The sequence below is a fragment of the Neophocaena asiaeorientalis genome, unplaced genomic scaffold, assembly GCF_003031525.2.
Source record: "Neophocaena asiaeorientalis asiaeorientalis breed wild unplaced genomic scaffold, Neophocaena_asiaeorientalis_V1.1 scaffold251, whole genome shotgun sequence".
Lineage (NCBI taxonomy): Eukaryota > Metazoa > Chordata > Mammalia > Artiodactyla > Phocoenidae > Neophocaena > Neophocaena asiaeorientalis.
Genome location: NW_020173377.1, coordinates 11123897 through 11142934, shown reverse-complemented (window position 1 = coordinate 11142934; position 19038 = coordinate 11123897). Strand labels below are relative to the sequence as shown.

The 19038-nt window shown below is 38.4% G+C and overlaps 2 protein-coding genes across 2 annotated transcripts in view; one reads left to right on the top strand and one right to left on the bottom strand.

Annotated features, from left to right (window-relative positions):
• THOC7 (THO complex subunit 7) overlaps positions 1 to 6607 on the top strand; it is a 20607-nt gene extending 14000 nt beyond the window's left edge. Inside the window, exons 3-8 of the mRNA XM_024746501.1 lie at positions 592 to 719; positions 1004 to 1090; positions 4226 to 4283; positions 5035 to 5101; positions 5188 to 5257; positions 5966 to 6607. Of these exons, the coding sequence (XP_024602269.1) occupies positions 592 to 719; positions 1004 to 1090; positions 4226 to 4283; positions 5035 to 5101; positions 5188 to 5257; positions 5966 to 6033 (478 nt within the window). The 3' untranslated portion in view covers positions 6034 to 6607. The remainder of the gene's footprint in view (positions 1 to 591; positions 720 to 1003; positions 1091 to 4225; positions 4284 to 5034; positions 5102 to 5187; positions 5258 to 5965) is intronic.
• A 606-nt stretch (positions 6608 to 7213) lies between these two features.
• On the bottom strand, positions 7214 to 17899 carry CUNH3orf49 (chromosome unknown C3orf49 homolog). The gene is given in 7 exon segments (XM_024746319.1): positions 7214 to 7502; positions 7952 to 8209; positions 9019 to 9126; positions 10523 to 10647; positions 13768 to 13912; positions 13914 to 14091; positions 17775 to 17899. Coding segments are annotated over 7 exon segments (1152 nt in total). The 3' UTR covers positions 7214 to 7289.
• Positions 17900 to 19038: the final 1139 nt, after the last annotated feature.

Genomic DNA, 19038 nt, shown 5'->3' with positions numbered 1-19038 from the left:
GGGCTCAGTGCCAAAAAAAAAAAAAAAAAAAAAAATGTGCAGAAGGCATAGTGGTAAGAAATGAAGGTGAAATTCAGACTTATTACTTTGGTCACTTTTAAAAGCAGAGGAGTGTTTAGTAAGAAAATATCTAAATGAAATTTTCTTTTTTTAACATACTAATAAAAGTTGCTGCAAGGTTTTATATTTTTGATAATTTTTTTTCATCATTTGAACTAGCTTTTCACCTAAATAATTGTATAGAGTGAAAAAATTATGAGAACAGAATTGTGAAGATAAAAACCATCTTAAAACATTTTAAAAAGGATTTTAAACAAAATTCAACAAATAGTTGTTTGAATTAAGCTTATATTGCTAAGATCTACAGTCCCATCTTTGCATTTGTAACTGATACAGTTTATATATTCAACTAAACCACATTTGGAAAAAGAAAACATTAAGGGACAGGTATTCTAATTTTTTTTTTAAATAAAGAAAATTATTCTCTCAGAACTTGGTATAATTTACTTGGCAAATCTGTGCCTGCATTATAATACTTCAATTGGAAATCCACAAAAATCTTTTTTTCTTTTTCTCTCTTTTTTTTGTTAGATACAGCCAGTACCAACGTATGCTGAGCACACTGTCCCAATGTGAATTTTCAATGGGCAAAACTTTGCTGGTATATGATATGAATCTCAGAGAAATGGAAAATTATGAAAAAATTTACAAAGAAATAGGTAAGGAAGCTTAATTGTTGTTCCTATCTGTAATTGTAATTTTTATGGTCTAAGGGAAATAATATCTGCTAACATTTTTCTTAGTGGTAAAATAATAACAACATTAATTGAAAGAATGTTTTCTAAAATGATATGTAATACTTTGAGTTACAGCTATTTTTTAAATGCCAGCATCTATTTTATTAGCAATGAAACTTAATTTAAAAACATTTTAAAATTGAAAATGGGTGGAGATTATACATGTTGTTATAACTATCTTTAAAAAAAAAAAACCTTTTATATAGAATGTAGCATTGCTGGAGCACATGAAAAAATTGCTGAGTGCAAAAAGCAAATTCTTCAAGCAAAACGAATACGAAAAAATCGCCAAGGTAAGGGTTTTGTGGGATTTAGTGTGCAAATACTTTCTTACTGACTAGTATTTTCATGCAGTTTTTAACATTGTGAGGGAAAACCTTCAGCTAGAATCAACCTGCATTATAAAAAAGAATTATGAGTCAAACTTAATTCTTTAAAACTATATTATTCTTTAAAATAGCAGAGAAGGAAGGTAATGCTGAAAAAGTATTTTGTTGTTGTTGGACTGTATTGATTAAACAAGTATTTCTTTTTTTTTTTTTTTTTACTGTACTCAGATCCCTTTGCTTAAATAGTGTTACGGTTAATGAGCAAAGGTAATTTATTTAGGGTTTTGTTTGTTTGTTTGTTTAATGGAACTACTTTCAAAAAACAGAAAAGAATTTAAGCCCGTGAATTTTTTTTTATATATAAATTTATTTATGGCTGCATTGGGTCTTTGCTGCTGCGCCTGGGCTTCTCCTTGCGGTGGCTTCTCTTGTTGCGTAGCACGGGCTCTAGGCACACGGGGGTTGTGGTGCACCACGGCATGGGGGATCTTCCTGGACCAGGGCTCGAACCCGTGTCTCCTACATTGGCAGGCAGATTCGTAACCACTATGCCACTATTAAGCACAATGCAAGCAAACATTTACAAGCTGCCTAAATTTCTAATAAGAGGATAAAGCTTAGCTTTGTTCTGATCTCTTGTTTTTATTTAGCGTCTGTCTTATTTTAGTCTATAGCAACTATTTCAAAATAATTTTAATGGCAGGGGCATTGTTCCTCCTATAATGTAAATTGAAAGAAAGATAAAAAATATAATGTGTAGTCACAATTGTGACATATAAATGCAAAACTAGAAGGATATCAGGCTTCCCTCGTGGCGCAGCGGTTGAGAGTCCGCCAGCCGATGCAGGGGACACGGTTTGTGCCCTGGTCCGGGAAGATCCCACATGCCGCGGAGCAACTAAGTCTGTGCGCCATGGCCGCTGAGCCTGCGCGTCTGGAGCCTGTGCTCCGCAACGGGAGAGGCCACAACAGTGAGAGGCCTGCGTACCGCAAAAAAAAAAAACTAGAAGGATATAGAAAATGTTAATGGTTATTTTGGAGTTGTGGGGGTTTTATGACTTAGGGTTCTTTTGTGTTTTTTTTTCTTTTTTTTACACTGTAATCCAAAATTTTTTTTATTAAAAATCACACTTATGGACTTCCCTGGTGGTGCAGTGGTTGAGAGTCCACCTGCCGATGCAGAGGACACGGGTTCGTGCCCCGGTCCGGGAGGATCCCACATGCCGCGGAGCGGCTGGGCCCGTGAGCCATGGCCGCTGAGCCTGCGCGTCTGGAGCCTGTGCTCCGCAACGGGAGAGGCCACAACAGTGAGAGGCCTGCGTACCGCAAAAAAAAAAAAAAAAAAAAATCACACATATCACACTTATATCGAATTAATACACTGCCAAAACAATGAATTTTACTTTTTTTTTTGTATTTTTTAAGTTTGTTTTTTCTTTTACATTTGGTAGTGTATATATGTCCATGCCAGTCTCTCACTTCGTCCCAGCTTACCCTTCCCCCTCCCCGTGTCCTTGAATCCATTCTCTACGTCTGCCTCTTTATTCCTGTCCTGACCCTAGGTTTTTCAGAACCTTTTTTTTTTAGATTCCATATATATGTGCTAGCATACAGTATTTGTTTTTCTCTTTCTGACTTCACTCTGTATGACAGACTCTAGGGCCATCCACCTCACTACAAATAACTCAATTTTATTTCTTTTTATGGCTGAGTAATATTCCATATGTGCCACATCTTCTTTATCCATTCATCTGTCGATGGACACTTAGGTTGCTTCCATATCCTGGCTACTGTAAATAGAGCTGCAATGAACATTGTGGTACATGACTCTTTTTTCTTTTGGCTGTGTTGGGTCTTCGTTTCTGTGCGAGGGCTTTCTCTAGTTGTGGCAAGCGGGGGCCACTCTTCATTGCGGTGCGTGGGCCTCTCACTATTGCGGCCTCTCCTGCTGCGGAGCACAGGCTTCCAGACGCGCAGGCTCAGCAGCTGTGGCTCATGGGCCCAGTTGCTCCACGGCACGTGGGATCTTCCCAGACCAGGGCTCGAACCCATGTCCCCTGCATTGGCAGGCAGATTTTCAACCACTGTACCACCAGGGAAGCCCTGTGGTACATGACTCTTGAATTGTACTTTTTAATGAGCTAATTAAGATGATACTTAATTCCTAATTCCTTATTTTTATTTATTTATTTTTGCGGTATGCGGGCCTGTCACTGTTGTGGCCTCTCCCGTTGCGGAGCACAGGCCCCGGCTGCGCAGGCTCAGCAGCCATGGCTCACGGGCCCAGCCACTCCACGGCATGTGGGATCTTCCCAGACAGGGGCACGAACCCATGTCCCCTGCATCGGCAGGCGGACTCTCAACCACTGTGCCACCAGGGACGCCCCTAATTCCTTATTTTTAAAAGGTGTTTTTTGAATTCAGTCTAAAATGCATGTGGTCAGGTTGCAGTGGCCAATTTAGAGTAGGATATACCAACTTACTTAAGAATTAATGTCAATTTACAGTATTTTTATTGATTAAAGAGACTTTTAAATGTGCCACATATCATTTCATAGGAAAACTTAACAGGAGATACATGACTTATCTTGGAGTTCTCAGTGGAGCAGAAACAAAGTTCATGAACTATAAATCATTTCTTTTATGAGATCTTTACCTTTGAAATGAGTGAGAAGTATAATTTTCTGTTGTCTAAGATCTGAAATTAATGGTAGGAGATATATAGATATATACACCTTGCTGATCTTCTATTTGATGGGCAAATAGGGAATAAGATCCTCTTCAGAATCAGTTCACTTGATGATCAATAATGACTTAAGTTCACTTACGTTTATGCTAGCCTCTTGTATTCTGCCCAGGCATAGGTAAATGGAAAAACAGAGTGGAGGTAAAATCCTTGTTTGGAATACTTTTGAAGTCATGTATCCTTGAAATTATAATTGAATCAAGAGAAACTGACGATACTCTGTCCATCCTTCAGTGTTTCCACTTCTTTATGTACTAAGAAAGTGATTAGGAGAGCTCTGTGATGTTAGACATTTTGGTTTGATAACAAGGTTCAAAAAACCTTATTTTAGTAAACATTTTTATATCTTTCAGAATATGATGCATTGGCAAAAGTGATCCAGCGTCATCCAGACAGGCATGAGACATTAAAGTAAGTTCAGATTTTTACTCTGAAAGAAACTAATCTTTATCCATAAATGTTTACATACTAGTCTATGCATTCCATTTTTGTGGGAGTACATCATCGAAAGGAGGCGTCCGATCTTCAATAAAAAGAATTAACTAGATAAACACTTTTTAAACACAGATCTCAAAAACAATTAGTGAAAGAAAAACAGAAGACATATACAATGAATTTTAAATTATTCCCAAGTTTCGGAAATACATACAGAATAATAACCATTTATAAAAGTTAGGGCCCCCCAAGTATTATATACTTATACTGTATGTTATTTAGAGATACAAATATATGTATAAAAAAGGATTAGAATGATATAGTGATTACCTGAATGGGGAGTAGAGGAGGAGAAAAAGGCCTGGTTCAGAGGACTAGGGGTAAAGTTCAAAGGGTATTTCAAGTTAACCTGCAATTTACCAAAAAAAAAAAAAAGACTTGAAATAATTATGACAAAATGTTAAAAGTTACCAACTCTTGGGGTTTGATATCCTATTATCAAGTTTTTCTATACTTTAAAAGTTATCTAAAACTTAATTTTAATGAAAATTAGTGCATATTTAGAAGAAATCACCCTTAGTTTTAAAAGTCTCATCATAATGGAGTATTATAACTCCTTATCTTTTATTTTTAAAATAAATACTATTTACTAACTAAAAAGTTAGATATTAATTATGAATTCTCTTCCCCCAATTAGCAAAATATAACACTATTTTATTTTTTTCAGGGAACTAGAGGCTCTGGGAAAAGAATTAGAGCATCTTTCACATATTAAAGAAAGTGTTGAAGATAAGGTATTTGCATGTGATATATGTTAGCCTTTGTGTCCTGTATAGGTTTATAGTTCAATGTGTATTAATTTTTTTTCTTATTAACACAGCTAGAATTGAGAAGGAAACAGTTTCACGTTCTTCTTAGTACCATCCACGAACTTCAGCAAACACTGGAAAGTAAGTAACAAGAGTCACAAAATGAATGTCTATGAAGATTTTTAAGTGATCAGAGGCATGTCTTCTAAATATACATTTTAAAGAGAGTGTACCTTCAGTTTCAGAACAGGAGTGTAGCTGGATGACATCAGAAGGTACTCATGTTGTTCATCTTTCTGATTATATGCAGAAAAGCCTGAATATGTACGATTTGAATACCTGTCTAGTGGTTTGTAAATTAAGAGAAATTTAAGCATGATAGACTTGGAATTGTTCTTGGTTTACTGTAGTATATTGCTATAAAGTAACAATTCAGGATCCAGGCAGGCAATAAGTGAATGAAATAATCAATGCATAAACACATTTGCATTCTCAATGAACTAGGTGCTTTGGGGACCCGGGGACTTGCTCTTTGTATTGACTAAGGCCAATTTTTATGTAACCTGATCTTGTGATTGTTTGCAAAAAAGCCTAAGACCTAGATTTTTTTTTTTTAGCTCAAGTCTATCACATAAAATTTGCATTTTGATTCAACTAATAACAACAACCAAAACAAGACTTTTAAAACCAAACCCACTTGTGTGGGTCAGTTACAGTCATAGGCTGCCATTTTGCCATTTTTGGTTTAAATATATTCGCTAATAAAGGATAAAAGTGTTTTCATGTATTCATTAAACATATAATTTAAGCAAATTTGATTAAAGTTTTATGTTTCTTTCTCAATTGCAGATGATGAAAAGCTCTCAGAGGTAGAAGAAGCTCAAGAAACAAGCATGGAAACTGATCCTAAACCATAGACCAGCTAATCACTCACCATTCCCAAGAATATTGAAGTAGCAACATGATCTTAGTGTGTTCAGAATTGGTTGTGCTCTTGAGACATATAAAGTTTTGGCAGTGAACTACGTTGCTGTTAAATTTTAATTCACAGTTCATTCATATTTCTTCACACAAAGGGAGATGACTTCATTATATATTTGTTTTTATTGAAATGCCTTTCTTCTACTTAAAAGATAGGAAGCAACATCCAAAAATGTTTAATGAAATATTTTCAAGCCAGATATGTTAGTGCTCATTGGTATTCTAGGTAGTTTTTAACTGGTAACATTGATTTGCTCACAAAATAAGTGGAAGATAGTGAGAAGGTGGCATTTCTAGGATGTACCTGAGAAAATTAGTCCATTTCTGGAAATCGTTACCACTTTTGAAAATGAAGTCCATGAATAGGCTCTCAGGAGGGCTGTGAACTTGTGAAATTATGTACAAAATGTTTGTGGTGTATGCTTATTGTGGGAGAGGTTCCATGATATTAAGAATCACTGATATCAGAGGTAATTACAAGATGCAAAGTAAATCAATATGCAAAACTTTCTAGATCTCTGTCCTTAATACTTGAGCAATGTGGTTGTTAAATGTTTTGTTGAAATGTTTTCTATCGTTTTGTTCTGTAGGAGTCATTTTCAAGAGTCTTGCAAAAAGGATTTCATGATCTTTTTAAAAAAATTAAGCCAGGTCTGAATCACTTATAATTGTCTTAAGTATTGAATTACATGGCTAATACTTGTTAGGGTCTATCCTTATCCATTTATTTTAGTTCAGAAACATGGCATTTTGCATGAATCATACCTTAATAATGCTACATTTTTGTAATTTTGATACAAACTCGTATCTTTAAAAACGAAAGTTTAAAGTTAGCTCAGTAGTAGACACAGTGAAAGTGTCAAAATACTTTTAAGTGCTTCCTCTAATTTCATCTGGCAAATTTCATGGGAGAAATTTCTTGGCAGAACTGCTATGCCCTGATAAATATTTCTATTTTCCATTATTAGTAAGAATTATGAAGCAAAAATTTGCTTACATTGACTCAGAATTAAAAATCAATTTTTCCCAAAGGAACTTTTTTTAAGGACTGCTGGGCAGAATATTTTTACCACCCACCCCACCCCCCTTAAGCCCCCAGCTGCCACCACTGATTAAGAGAAACTTATTCAGGATTATGTACCAAAAGATAAGAACCCCTATGAACATAACTTTTGCGCTGTCAGAAACAAAATCAGAAGCAGCACCAGGTACACGGGAAACACACGTTTTTCAATTTATACTTCCTCATGGTTCTCTTGGATATCCTCTGGAACTGCTTGGAAGACTGAAGACCAGCTAATCACAGAAACTCACACTGTTGAAACTCACACTGTTGAAGCTCAGCGTGTCTTTGGGCCAATAGCTTCATGGATTTATCTGTCACTGCTTCTATGAGGTCATCCACCTATGACAGCCAGATACAGAGAAATGAAACCATGTGTTAGAAAGCCTTGTCCACACCCAAAGGTGGCCTGTTTTTCCTGAGAGATAAGTTCAGGAATTGTTGGACGTTTACAAGTCCCAAAGTATTAATCTAATTCAAGTCATAGCAAACAGAGCTTGAAAACATGCATTTACCACCCAGTGGTAAAGAGGATCTCATTTCTTCTCAAAAGAAGCCCATGTGTGTGCCTTCATTTTAACTGAATTCACTTAATATTTATTAGGCATACAGCACCATTCTCGGTGCCCTCAGCAATCCTGTAGCCACTCTTCAATGCCCCCCACTAACGTTCCTTCATGCTAATCATTAGTTTCATCCCACATCCGCGCTGTCTAGCAGGGCTGTGCATTCAGTTAAGCCTGGCCCTCTGATGCTTTTGAAACACCAAAGTAAAAGCCTTTGTCCACTACCTGCATTTGAAGCTTTCCTACTGTCAAATCTGATTTTCGGAGGATGTTTTCCGTGCTATGTTTCTTTTTTTTAAATGCTGGAAAGTGTGGTCTCTTTTTTGAGGAATACGGAACTATCATAAAAATGCAAAAATACATCAGATTAAGAAGTGCCAACAGGATATCTGTGACGGTGCTTAAATGAACATTCTCACCTTTGGGACATTCTCTTATAAACTGAACATTTGCCACATAACAACGTCGAGTTGGAGGTCGTATTCATATTATTCTCCACCCCCCAGGTATCTCCTTTGTGCCCAGAGCTCGCTTTGAAGAGATCTATAGGGTGCAGAGAAATGAGATTGTCTGGTTCTAAGAGAAAATACAGTGTCAGGAAAAAAGCAGGTCATTTGTAAGGGGAAGAAGAAGAAATTGCTTCTGCAGCCGCTGAGCACAGAGTGTGGGCCTGTTGTAGACCAGTGCCCCAGAAAGCTCATTATCACTGGATCCAGTTGTTAATTTGGTCTCATTTCTGCAGGTTTCCTTATTTTCATGACAGACATGTTTCCAAACATAAAAAGAAAGCTCTGGGTTCTTTTCGCTGCATGCCTGATACTCTTCCCCTGGTCCCCGGCTTGCTGGTTACAAGTACCTGTGCTATTGGAAATCATTCCTAGGTCATGGCTCCTGGCTAATATGCCCTTTTTAGTCTTATTGGGTTCACTCTTCCTTCCCCTTGTGCTTAGTAATTAGCATCAGGACTATTGTGAGGGCTACACAAAGTAGGATGTGGGACCGCATCTGGGTCTTGCCCTTTGCCTGAGTTTACAAATGAGTCTGCGGAACCTCCGCTCTGCCCTGCCAGCTTGCCCAGGCTCAAGTGTCACTGGCAGAATCTTCCCCAGTCCGTCCAGAGTACGAGTACGACCCCTCTTTTTCCTCTCTCGTAAAACCAAGTGTTTGGGGGGCTTTTTTTCTTTCTATCAAGCACTTGGTAATTACTTAAGTTATTTCTGTGTTTGTTGAATACCACTATTAAAAAGTCAAATGCCTTGAAGGGTCAGGCAGGGTTTGCAAAACAGGCTCACTTGGGGCTGGTGTGAACTGGAGACAACACGCCCTCCTGCAAAGGGGGCAGGCCTCTGCGCCTGCTGCAGTTGCCCCAGGAACTGTGGGCCCAGTGTTGCCAAATCCTCCTGTTTTCCAAAAGGAAGTTGAAAATCCAGATTTCTGTTTGAATTTTTCTAATTTTGAAATGTGGGCTATTAATTCAAATATACTTTTGAGAACATTCTGAGAGCTAACAGTACCATAGTTTAATGTCCATCTCCTCTATCAAACTATAAGTTCCACACAAACAGGACCATGACCTTGGATCACCTTTATAGCCTCCCCAAACTGCCCAGCACATAATAGGAATACGGTAAGTGCAAACTTAGCACAAAAGAGGTAAAATTCAAAACTAACATTGGTACACTCTGGCAGTGACGCTCTAGAGCAGCACTGTTCGACAGAACTTTCCACAAAAATGGAAATGTTCTTATCTGTGCTGTCCAGTACAACAGACACTGGCTATATATGTTTACTGAGCACTTGAAAGGTAGCTAGTGCAGCGAAGGGAATGGACTTTAATTTTAATTAATGTAAATAGTCACACGTGGCTATTGGCTACCATATTGGACAGTATAATTAGTACCTAGCATAGTAATTAGGACTAAGCACTCCAGAGCCAGGTCTTCTGCTGTTTGAAGCCTGGCTCTTCCAATTATCTGGGCCAATTACTTAACCTCTCGTTGCCACCCCTAAAATAATATCCTACTTACTGTAGTAACCTATTGCTCTCTACCTTATAGGGCTGTTGTTAAGGATTAACTGAGTTGGTATTTTTAAAGCACTGGGAACAGGGCCTGGAACACAGTCAGCTTTAAGTAAATGCTTATTATATCTAAAGTAATGATAGTATTTCAGGGTTCTATTAAAAAGATAGTCTGGGCAATTTAGGCTAAAGCTTGATAAGTACAGGTAAGTACAGGCTTTGGGTTGGAGAGTCCTGGATCACCTGGTGCTGTACTGTCTATACTGTACATATGGCTATTTGTATTCTAGTTTCAATTACAATGAAATAAACTTTAAAATTCAGCTCCTCGGTTGCACTGGCCACATTCCAAAGTCTGAAAAGGCCACACGTGCTAATGGCTACTATTTTGGACAAATGTACACTCGCATCCTTGCAGAAATTCTATTGGGTTGGTCTAGAGAATTCCTCTCCACATGTATGCATGATAGGCCAGGTGCTGATATACTAATGAGTCTTGATATCTGAACAGCTGACAAAGTCAATATAAAGCTGTAAACTCCACTGTTGCCCAGATTGTAGCAGAAGCTGGACAGTTTGAGCTCAGAACTAGAGGAATCAAAACTGGAAAGTCTACATTCTGTGCCCTAAATTCTGGGAGAGGAGACACACAAGTAGCAGCTTTAAATGCTTTATTATGAGGGACTTGGCAGTGGCAGAGAACTTGGTTTTTACAACATCCCTAAACACTGACTTACTGATAAGTCTTTAGAGGCGAGTTTGTTTTAGCATTTTACCTTCTGCAGTCCTGAGGGAAGGGATGTCACAGATAACCGCTTGGTGGTTCTCCTGGCTCGGAGGAGTGTATTTCCTTGGGTTATCTCCTCTGTCTCTGCTTCTACAACATCAAGTTGTATAGTTGCTTGGAGGGAAGGGGAAGAAAAAAACAGACAATCTTGAAGGATCACAGTAAAAGACACATGCTCCCTATGAGAAAGTCTCCTGAAAAGCCAGCATCACACGCTGTCTCAGTGGCTTTTTTCGTTGGGGTTAAAAATTAAAAATGGATTTGTTTTGCTGAAGCTTACACTTTCTCCTGAACATTTGCCTTTTCTTGTGGTCATGACCTCAGTGGTCACCGACCCATCTTAACAAGGTGGTTACCTGTCTTTGAGACTTCAGTTTTGACCTCTCTTGCCTTTCCCTGTAACTCTTGTGGAATTCGGAAAAGTAACCCTCTAACGTGTAAGACAATCCCTTGAGTATTTGCTGTTGACAAAAGCCAAGTTTAAATCCACTCTGCAGCAAAGTGGCACAAAGCTCAGTCATTCACGTACCATCTTAATAGTTTTTCCCACATTCCAGGAGCCCCGTGAACCCTAGAGCCCTTAATATTTTTCTCTATCAATTCAATTCTTAACACAATAAGCGTACTTATAAAGAAAACTTAAAACACTATCATAAATCAAAAACCAATATCATAAATATAGGCACTGAGACTAGTATGGTAAAACCAAAACCATGTTATTGCCTGGAGAAGGCACTAAACTTGAGGTTACTCTCTTTTTTACTAAAACAGAAAAGGGCGGGAAATGAGGCTTTTTCCTTGCTGTAGTCAAAGGGATCGACAGGGTCATTTGGAAAAAGGGTTTTGCAGCTTGTTCTGTTTCAGCGTCTTCAAGCTGTGCGCAGCACCTAAAATCAACTCACTTGCTTTAGGTCCATTGATAACCATATCTAGCAGCCGGGGTTCCTCATCTCAGTGACTGGTGGCTCCACCTTCAAAGCAGATGCTCAACCCAGCGACCCTTCCTTCTCCCCTGCCACTGTCCAGCTCACCCCCAAATCTTGCAACTTCTACCTATGAATATTTCTCCCTTAATCTCACCATCCCCACTGCCACGACTCGTCCAAGCTATTATCATCCCTTGCCTGAACGAATGTAAGAGCCTGTTTATTGTTCCTTCTGTATCTCTTCTTGCTCTCCTTCCATCCAGTCTCTACCCTGCAGCCTCAGCTACCTTTAAAAAATGCCAATCAGATTATATAAATCACCAGCTCGAAAATATTTGATGGTTTCTTATCACCCTTAGGAAAAGTTAAAATTTCTTAACATGGCTTACAGACACCATTACCACCTTATTCACCAGCCTCTCCCTGGCTGGATTACTTTAATTTCTTAATTATGCCCAGTGCTCTCTTGATGTTGGAACCTGAAAGTGTTCTCCCCTCTTCCTGGGAAACTGTTCTCACCACTCTTTCCTTATCTAACTCTACTTGTCCCTTAGATCTCATCTGAGTTGTTCCTTCCTCAGAGAGGCCTTTCCTGAGCCCCTTCCCCTAAATTAGCATCCGTGATGTGTACCCATAGTGCCTTCTGCTGCTACTTTGCATCAGAGGTAATTATCTGCATAATGCTGGAATGTCCCTCTGTGCTGTAACTCCAGGAGGGTAGGGACCATGTGTGTTCTATCTGCTACTCTATCCCTAATAGTGTGGCTGGCATATAATAATTACTTACTACATTTTTGTTAAAAAAGTGTAATGAGGGTCAACAGGGAGGAGCAACTGTCTTTTGGTCACAGCTGAGGGTCAGAATGTTTGAGTGGAAGCCTGAAGGATGGGCAAGTTTCTTGGGAAGATCTTAGTGCAGAGATCTGTTATTCCAACTAAGATGAAAATAAGCCAATGCATGGGATGAGGGGAAGATTTTGGTCCTCTGTTTTCTGCTGGACTCTCCAACTCCAGCCCCATCAGTATATAAGCATGTCCTCTTTGCTATTTTTAACAGAAATAGGCAGGTCAACCCATACCAGGTAATTGCTAGATGCTTGGATCCTTGTAATGGTGACTGCTTTTTCCGGAAGAGAGAGTTTGTTTGAAAGGGCAATCAGTCAGCTGGAAGCCATCATTTTTGTTTTTTGGGTTTTTTTTTTTCTGGAAAAAGTATCCACTAGGCTTGCAGCCTTATAACCATGTGAAATTTGAAGGTATGTTTGAATTTTCTACATATACATAAGGACTTTATATGTTTCTGGATGCTGTGCTATAAAGGGTATTAGAAACCTACAAAGGATATTCATGGCAGTGAAGCTCTTCTGTACGATATTATAATGAGAGACACATTACATGGTGGGTTGTTCAAACCCATAGAAGTGTGCAGGGCAAAGAGTGAACCCTAATGTAAACTATGGACTATACTTAATAATAATATATTAATATTGGCTCGTCAATTGTAACAAATGTACCATGCTAAGGCAAGATGTTAATAACAGAGGAAACAATAGGGGTAGGGTAAGGAGAGAGAGGTATATGGGAACTAACTTTCTGTATTTTCTGCCCAATTTTCCAGTAAACCTAAAACTGCTCTAAAAAATAAGGTCTATTAATTTTAAAAAGCTACAGAGGAGAATGCAAATAGTAGCAGTATCACTAGTCATCACTCATTAGGGCCCCCCAAAACAGCATCACCGCGTTGCCAAAATGACAAAGTTAACCGTTCAAACGCTGATTCTTCACAAGGTACATGGGAAGCAGATACAACAAAATACAACTTCCTTTCTGACTTACCAATCATACATTTAAAAAATAGAATTCTCACCACACCCTCTTCTGTTAGAAGTAGCCATCTGAAAGTCTGCCTCACTCCTTTTGCCAGAAACAAAACAAAACAAAATCCCACTTTGGTTTGATTTTCTAATATATGTGTATGTGTATATGCATATACACATACATATGCCTATGTATGCATCTGTATTTAAATGAAAAGTAGCTTTAGACTGATGAGAACCACTGATTAATTGGACTGGGAGGGACCTCAAAGGTGATGTAATTCAGAGCTTTTCAAAATGCATGTACATACCAGTCACCTGGGGGTCTTTCTAAAATGCAGATTCTGACTCAGTAGACCTGGGTGGGGCCTGAGCTTCTGCATTTCAGACCAGCTCCCAGGAGATGCCATACTTGGGGTAGCAAGAAAAGCCATCCTAATTTCATTTTTCCTCTTGGCCTTGACGCTTAACCGTATGTTGCCTTTGATTACCATTCTGTGAAAGTTTTCTCATTCTTGGTTTGGTAAACAACTTGGGCGATGGAAGCTCCTTGACAATTCTAGGAAGAAGGCTCTGCGTATTTGAAAGGAGGGTTTCCTTAGGGTTAGTGGAGCCCTCTCTGCTGACACTTGCTGGCCTTGCTTCTGTACTTGTGTGACAGCATCCTCACCAAAAAAGTCTTCACTTTCTTGACCAAATCTCTTTTCTGATTTTGCTGGCTTTCATGAAATTCCATGTCACTCTCATTGGATGATTCCTCTTTGGGGACCAACACATTTTGTTTTACTAAGTTGGGAGACACAGCTCTATGCCATCTGAACAAAAGAAAAATAATTTGCATCAAGGAACTTGAAAAGTTTTTTTAAAAAGGTATCATTTAAATCATTAAAATCCACTGCAAATGTGAAAAAATTATACAGTTGCAAAAAATAAATTTGAAGACCCAAATCACAGAAGAATAAAGCCAAAGCAACTACTTGGCGTTTTGTTGCCAAACTCTAGAAGTGCATTCTGGACACTATCTCATTTAATCCTCATAGCAGGTAGGTTATATTATTATCTTCATTTTACTAATGAGTAAACTGAGACATAGAGAGATTAACTTAACTGACCAAGCATAGAATGCAGATTTTAATTGTTTTTGTTAATTGTGATTACAATTTGTTAATTGTAATTTTAACTGTGATTGTTAAATTATATTACCTCATATTGGCAAATTGGAGATCTTATTTCAGTAATGGTTTGAGATAGTTTTTGCTGGATTTAGTGGTTCCCAGGCTACAGTGATGAGAGATGAAAGAGTCTGCTAGGGTAGTCAATAAAGAATATAGTCTCTAAGAATATAGTCTCCAAATGCAGGTCCTATAAACACTGCATTTACATAGAATACTGATTTAGAGAGAATAATTCTAAATGCATTATTTCCAAAATTCCAAATAGTCATATAGCATCTTCATCATTTTTGCATATTTTAGTAAATAGTTAACACTTCTTAATAGACTTCTATGTGTTAAACACTCATCTAAGTTCTTTCATATGTATTACACAATTTAATCCTCCTACTGTCCTCTCCATTTCACAAATGAGGAAATTAAAAGTTGGAAAGTTTAAATAAGATTAAATAACTTATGCCCAGACAATCTGACCCCAAAGTCTGTGTTGTTATCCTCTGTGCTAGGTAAATATCACCCATTCCATGATACCCTGATTTACCTAATATTCTTCCTCAATTAACTGTTTTTTGTTAGTTTCCTCCAAAGCAACAATATCCATAAAATCCCAGGCATTTTAAAAAATTAACCTTTTTATTTCGAGATAATTGTAGATTCACATGCATTTGTAATAAATAATACAGGGAGATTCTCTGTGTACTCTTTATCCAGTTTCCCCCAATGGCAAACTCCTGCAAAACTAAAATACATTGGCACAAGCAGGATATTGACACTGATACTGTCAAGATACTGAACATTTCCATCACCACCAGGATCCTTTGTTTTACAGCCACACCCACTTCCCACTGACCCCTACCTTTTCCTTAAACCCTGGCAATCACTAAGCTGTCCTCCATGTGTATAATCTATGTCCTTTCAAGAAGGTACGATAAATGGAATCATACAGCATATGGTTGACCCTGGAACAACATGGGTCTGAACTGTGCAGTTCTACTTACATGCAAATTTTTTTCAATCGTAAGTACTACATGATCCAAGGTCAGTTGAGTCTGTGAATGTGGAACCTTAGACACCAAGGAACTGCAGATATGGAGGGCTGACTCTAGGTTATACATGGATTTTTGACTGTGCAGATGGCTGGCATCCCTAACCCCTGCTTTGTTCAAGAGTCAACTGTAAAATCTTTTGGGGTTTACTTTTTTCATTCAGCATAATTCTCCAGAGATTCATCCAGGTTGTTGTGTTTATCAATATTCTATTCCTCTTTATGGCTGAGTAACATTCCATGATGTGGACGTACCAAACTTTGTCTAACCATTCACTCATTGGAAGACATTTGGGTAGTTTCCAATTTGGGGCCGTTATGAATAAAGCTACTATAAACATGTGTGTACAAGGTTTTGTGTGAGCATAAATCTTCATTTCTCTGGGTGAAATCCCAGGTTTTATATTATATTATGTTACATTATATTTATAATACAGGTAATACATATTTCTAATGAGGATATAAATAAATTCATAACTATTAAAAACATCTTTCATATACTACTTAAACTATGTCAAGTCCCACCAGTAGCAAAATACCAACTTCCAGAAAAACACTATTCTCAGTTGAACCTAAATCATTCAGCTTCTCTGTCATTATGCAGGAGAAGTAGTTCAGCCCACTAAAGAGTTCAGCCCAAGCACTGGAGCTAAATGGTTTTGTTCAAACCAGCACCATACTTCCTAACTGTGTGATCTTGGCCATGTTATTTAACATCTATAAGCTTCAGTTTTCTCATTTGAAAATAGGTATGTTGTTCTCAAGAATGTACAAATAAAAGAAAATAATTTATGTGCTTGGAACCTGATAATACATTCAATAAATGATAGCTTTTATTACCATGTGGAACAGATCTGTGTGGAAAAAATTTTAAAGGCAAGAAGGGAGTGCAAGCTAAGAGGTCAAAACAAGGGAGCCCTCATAGGCTAGCAGCCTCCTTTGTGGGACCAAGGACGTAGAGTTATGTCAGTTGTACACACACACACACACACACACACACACACACTCACGAGGTGGTATTATTCACATTCATTATAGTTGAGCATAGTTACTATAATACAATAACTTTCCAGCAGAGGGCAGTCAAGTGTCCTGAGGAAGGGGTGCCATATTCTAATTTGCCCAAAGGTCATTTACGGGCCAAGACTAATTTCCTATGGACCCTTCTGAGAATCTTTTAATAAAGCCATCTGTTTCTACTACCATAAACACACATACACATGGAAATACAATTCAGGAGGTTCAGGAACCCCCAAGGCCGTCCATGCAACCCCTCAAATAAAAAGCCCTGACCTAACCAGTTTCTGAATCTCTAGAATGCCTTTCCCATTCCCATCCCTCCACCCTTATTCCCAGTCTATTTATAACATAATTAACAAATGTAATTTTGCTCCAGAGCCTAGGATAGAACTGCTGCCATTGCTGTTATGAAAAGAATCCTTTCTTTCCTAAGCTTTTAAGTATCTTGGTTGGTTGTGAATTTATTTGGTTGTATTGCCTCTCCTTTTACCCCCTGTTTCTTACTGAAAGTGGAAATCTCTGCAAAATTTCATTTTGCCTGTGGAAGTTCAGAAGTCTGATCTTTGAGGCTTCAGGTCTCATGAAAACACCTCATTTCTATCTATCTAAGCTACTGCTCATGAACCTGGTAAGAAAGAAGACACCCTGCCCTCAAAACTGGAAAATAATTCATCTCACTGACTTTCCAAATTAAAATGTATTATTTTTGGAGTATTTCATGCTTGTCTTCATGGTTTTGCCATTGGCAAGAAAAATTAGGTATAAGACAGTTTTTAGGTTACATTAAAAAGCATGCACATGGGTGAAATACAATTAGTATGTATTTCAGCAGCCAAAATTGCTGGAAAAGGGAACAGAAAGAGCATTGCTCATGGACTCATCTTGAAAAATGCACTATTGAATTTTCAAAATAATAGTATTTGCTGTCTAAAATTGTGAGACTGACATATTAACTTACTGTCTGCTTATTTTAGTATAATATGCAATATTAAAACTCAAATTCAGGTAGAAAGGAAAGGTTTTCCCCATTACAATGAAGACTTTTCTAATCACAAAATGAAGCTTCCGTTGTGGCTCTAGGTTCTCTGATCCAGTGTATAAATGCTGTCTCCTCTTCCTCTAATCCATACAGAGCCTTCATTTCTGAATGCAACGCTTAAAAAGAGATGCTGCCTTTTCTAATCATCATGGTGAATACTGGTCAATGCAAAATCCAAAGAATCTCACTCAAGAGAGAAGAAAATGAGTCCCAGTTTCCTACCTTTCAATCCCCTTCCTTTTGAATGAGCCATTTCTCTTTCTGGGTTGCTGAAATCTTCGGTACCGGCCAACTTTTCTGTAAGCAACCTTAAAGGGCTCTGGTGTATACAGGTGGGGATGGTCCATTGCTATCAACTTCATCTGTGATAGCTGTTTTGGATTTCTTTAGCTCTTGAGCTCACAAACTTCAAAACAAAATCATGCAGTGAGTGACTGAGGCGCTTTTAACTTCTGGGCTGTTTGGAGTAAAGTACGTAGGAAATTTTTGGAATTGCTTCCTGATTCCCTTTAAGGTGTTAGAGACATCATTTGTTGGACAGGCCCTGTTTACCACTTCACAGAGGTCGCCAGTGATGCATTTGACAGAGCGGTGGGAAATTCCCTTTTCTGTTGTGAACTTCTGGGCAAGGCAGAGGCAGAACAGGTGACCCGATTGTCTAACCACTGCCATTTGGGTTGGTAATAAAATAATCACACACCAATTGATTATCACAGTCAGGTGTGCATGTTTGAATGCCTAAGAGGGTAGAACCGGAACCAATAGGAATTCCAAGGATCCCAGCTTTTGTTAGATTTTTCAAGTAGAGCTGATGAATACTCTCTGTCAGGTTTTTATTTGGCCTTCTCACAGTTCACTTCCAAGGGCGATCTTATTATATCTCGTATCTTGTAGTGATCTCTCAACACACGTGGCTGAGAAAGTTGAGTCCACCTCTCCCTTTAACATTTGCTAATTTCCCGGAGAAGAGCAAATTCTGGCTGGGTTTGAACTTTCCACCACAAGGTGGCAGCAGACACTAGGATTTATTCCCATCCTTCTCTGGTGCTTAGAGTTTTTCAGTCTGAACTTAACTAGGAGCTAAGAAGGAAAACTCTAGAAAAGTGTTGGGAGATACAAGGATTACTTTGTTTGCTGTGTTTGCGCTCATCAGTCATCTGGAGCTGGCTTCTCAGACTTTCGAGTGCACGGAAATTACCTGGGGGTCTTATTAAAATGCAGATTTTAATGCAGTAGTTCTGCCTGATAAGATCATTGGGCCAGAGAGCTCAACAAGATAAAAGAGTTACTTGCGAGGATCTGTCTGCCCCAGGCAGATGAATCAGCGCGTACCAAAGCCCTGAGGTGGTAGGAGTCTGATGTCTTTGAAAATTTACAAGATAGTCGGTGGCTGCAGCAAAGAGATGGATGTATCTGAGGAGCTGGAGAGATAGGCAGGGCCAAACCTGCTGGATCCTACAGAACCATTGAAAGATTTTGGTCTGGC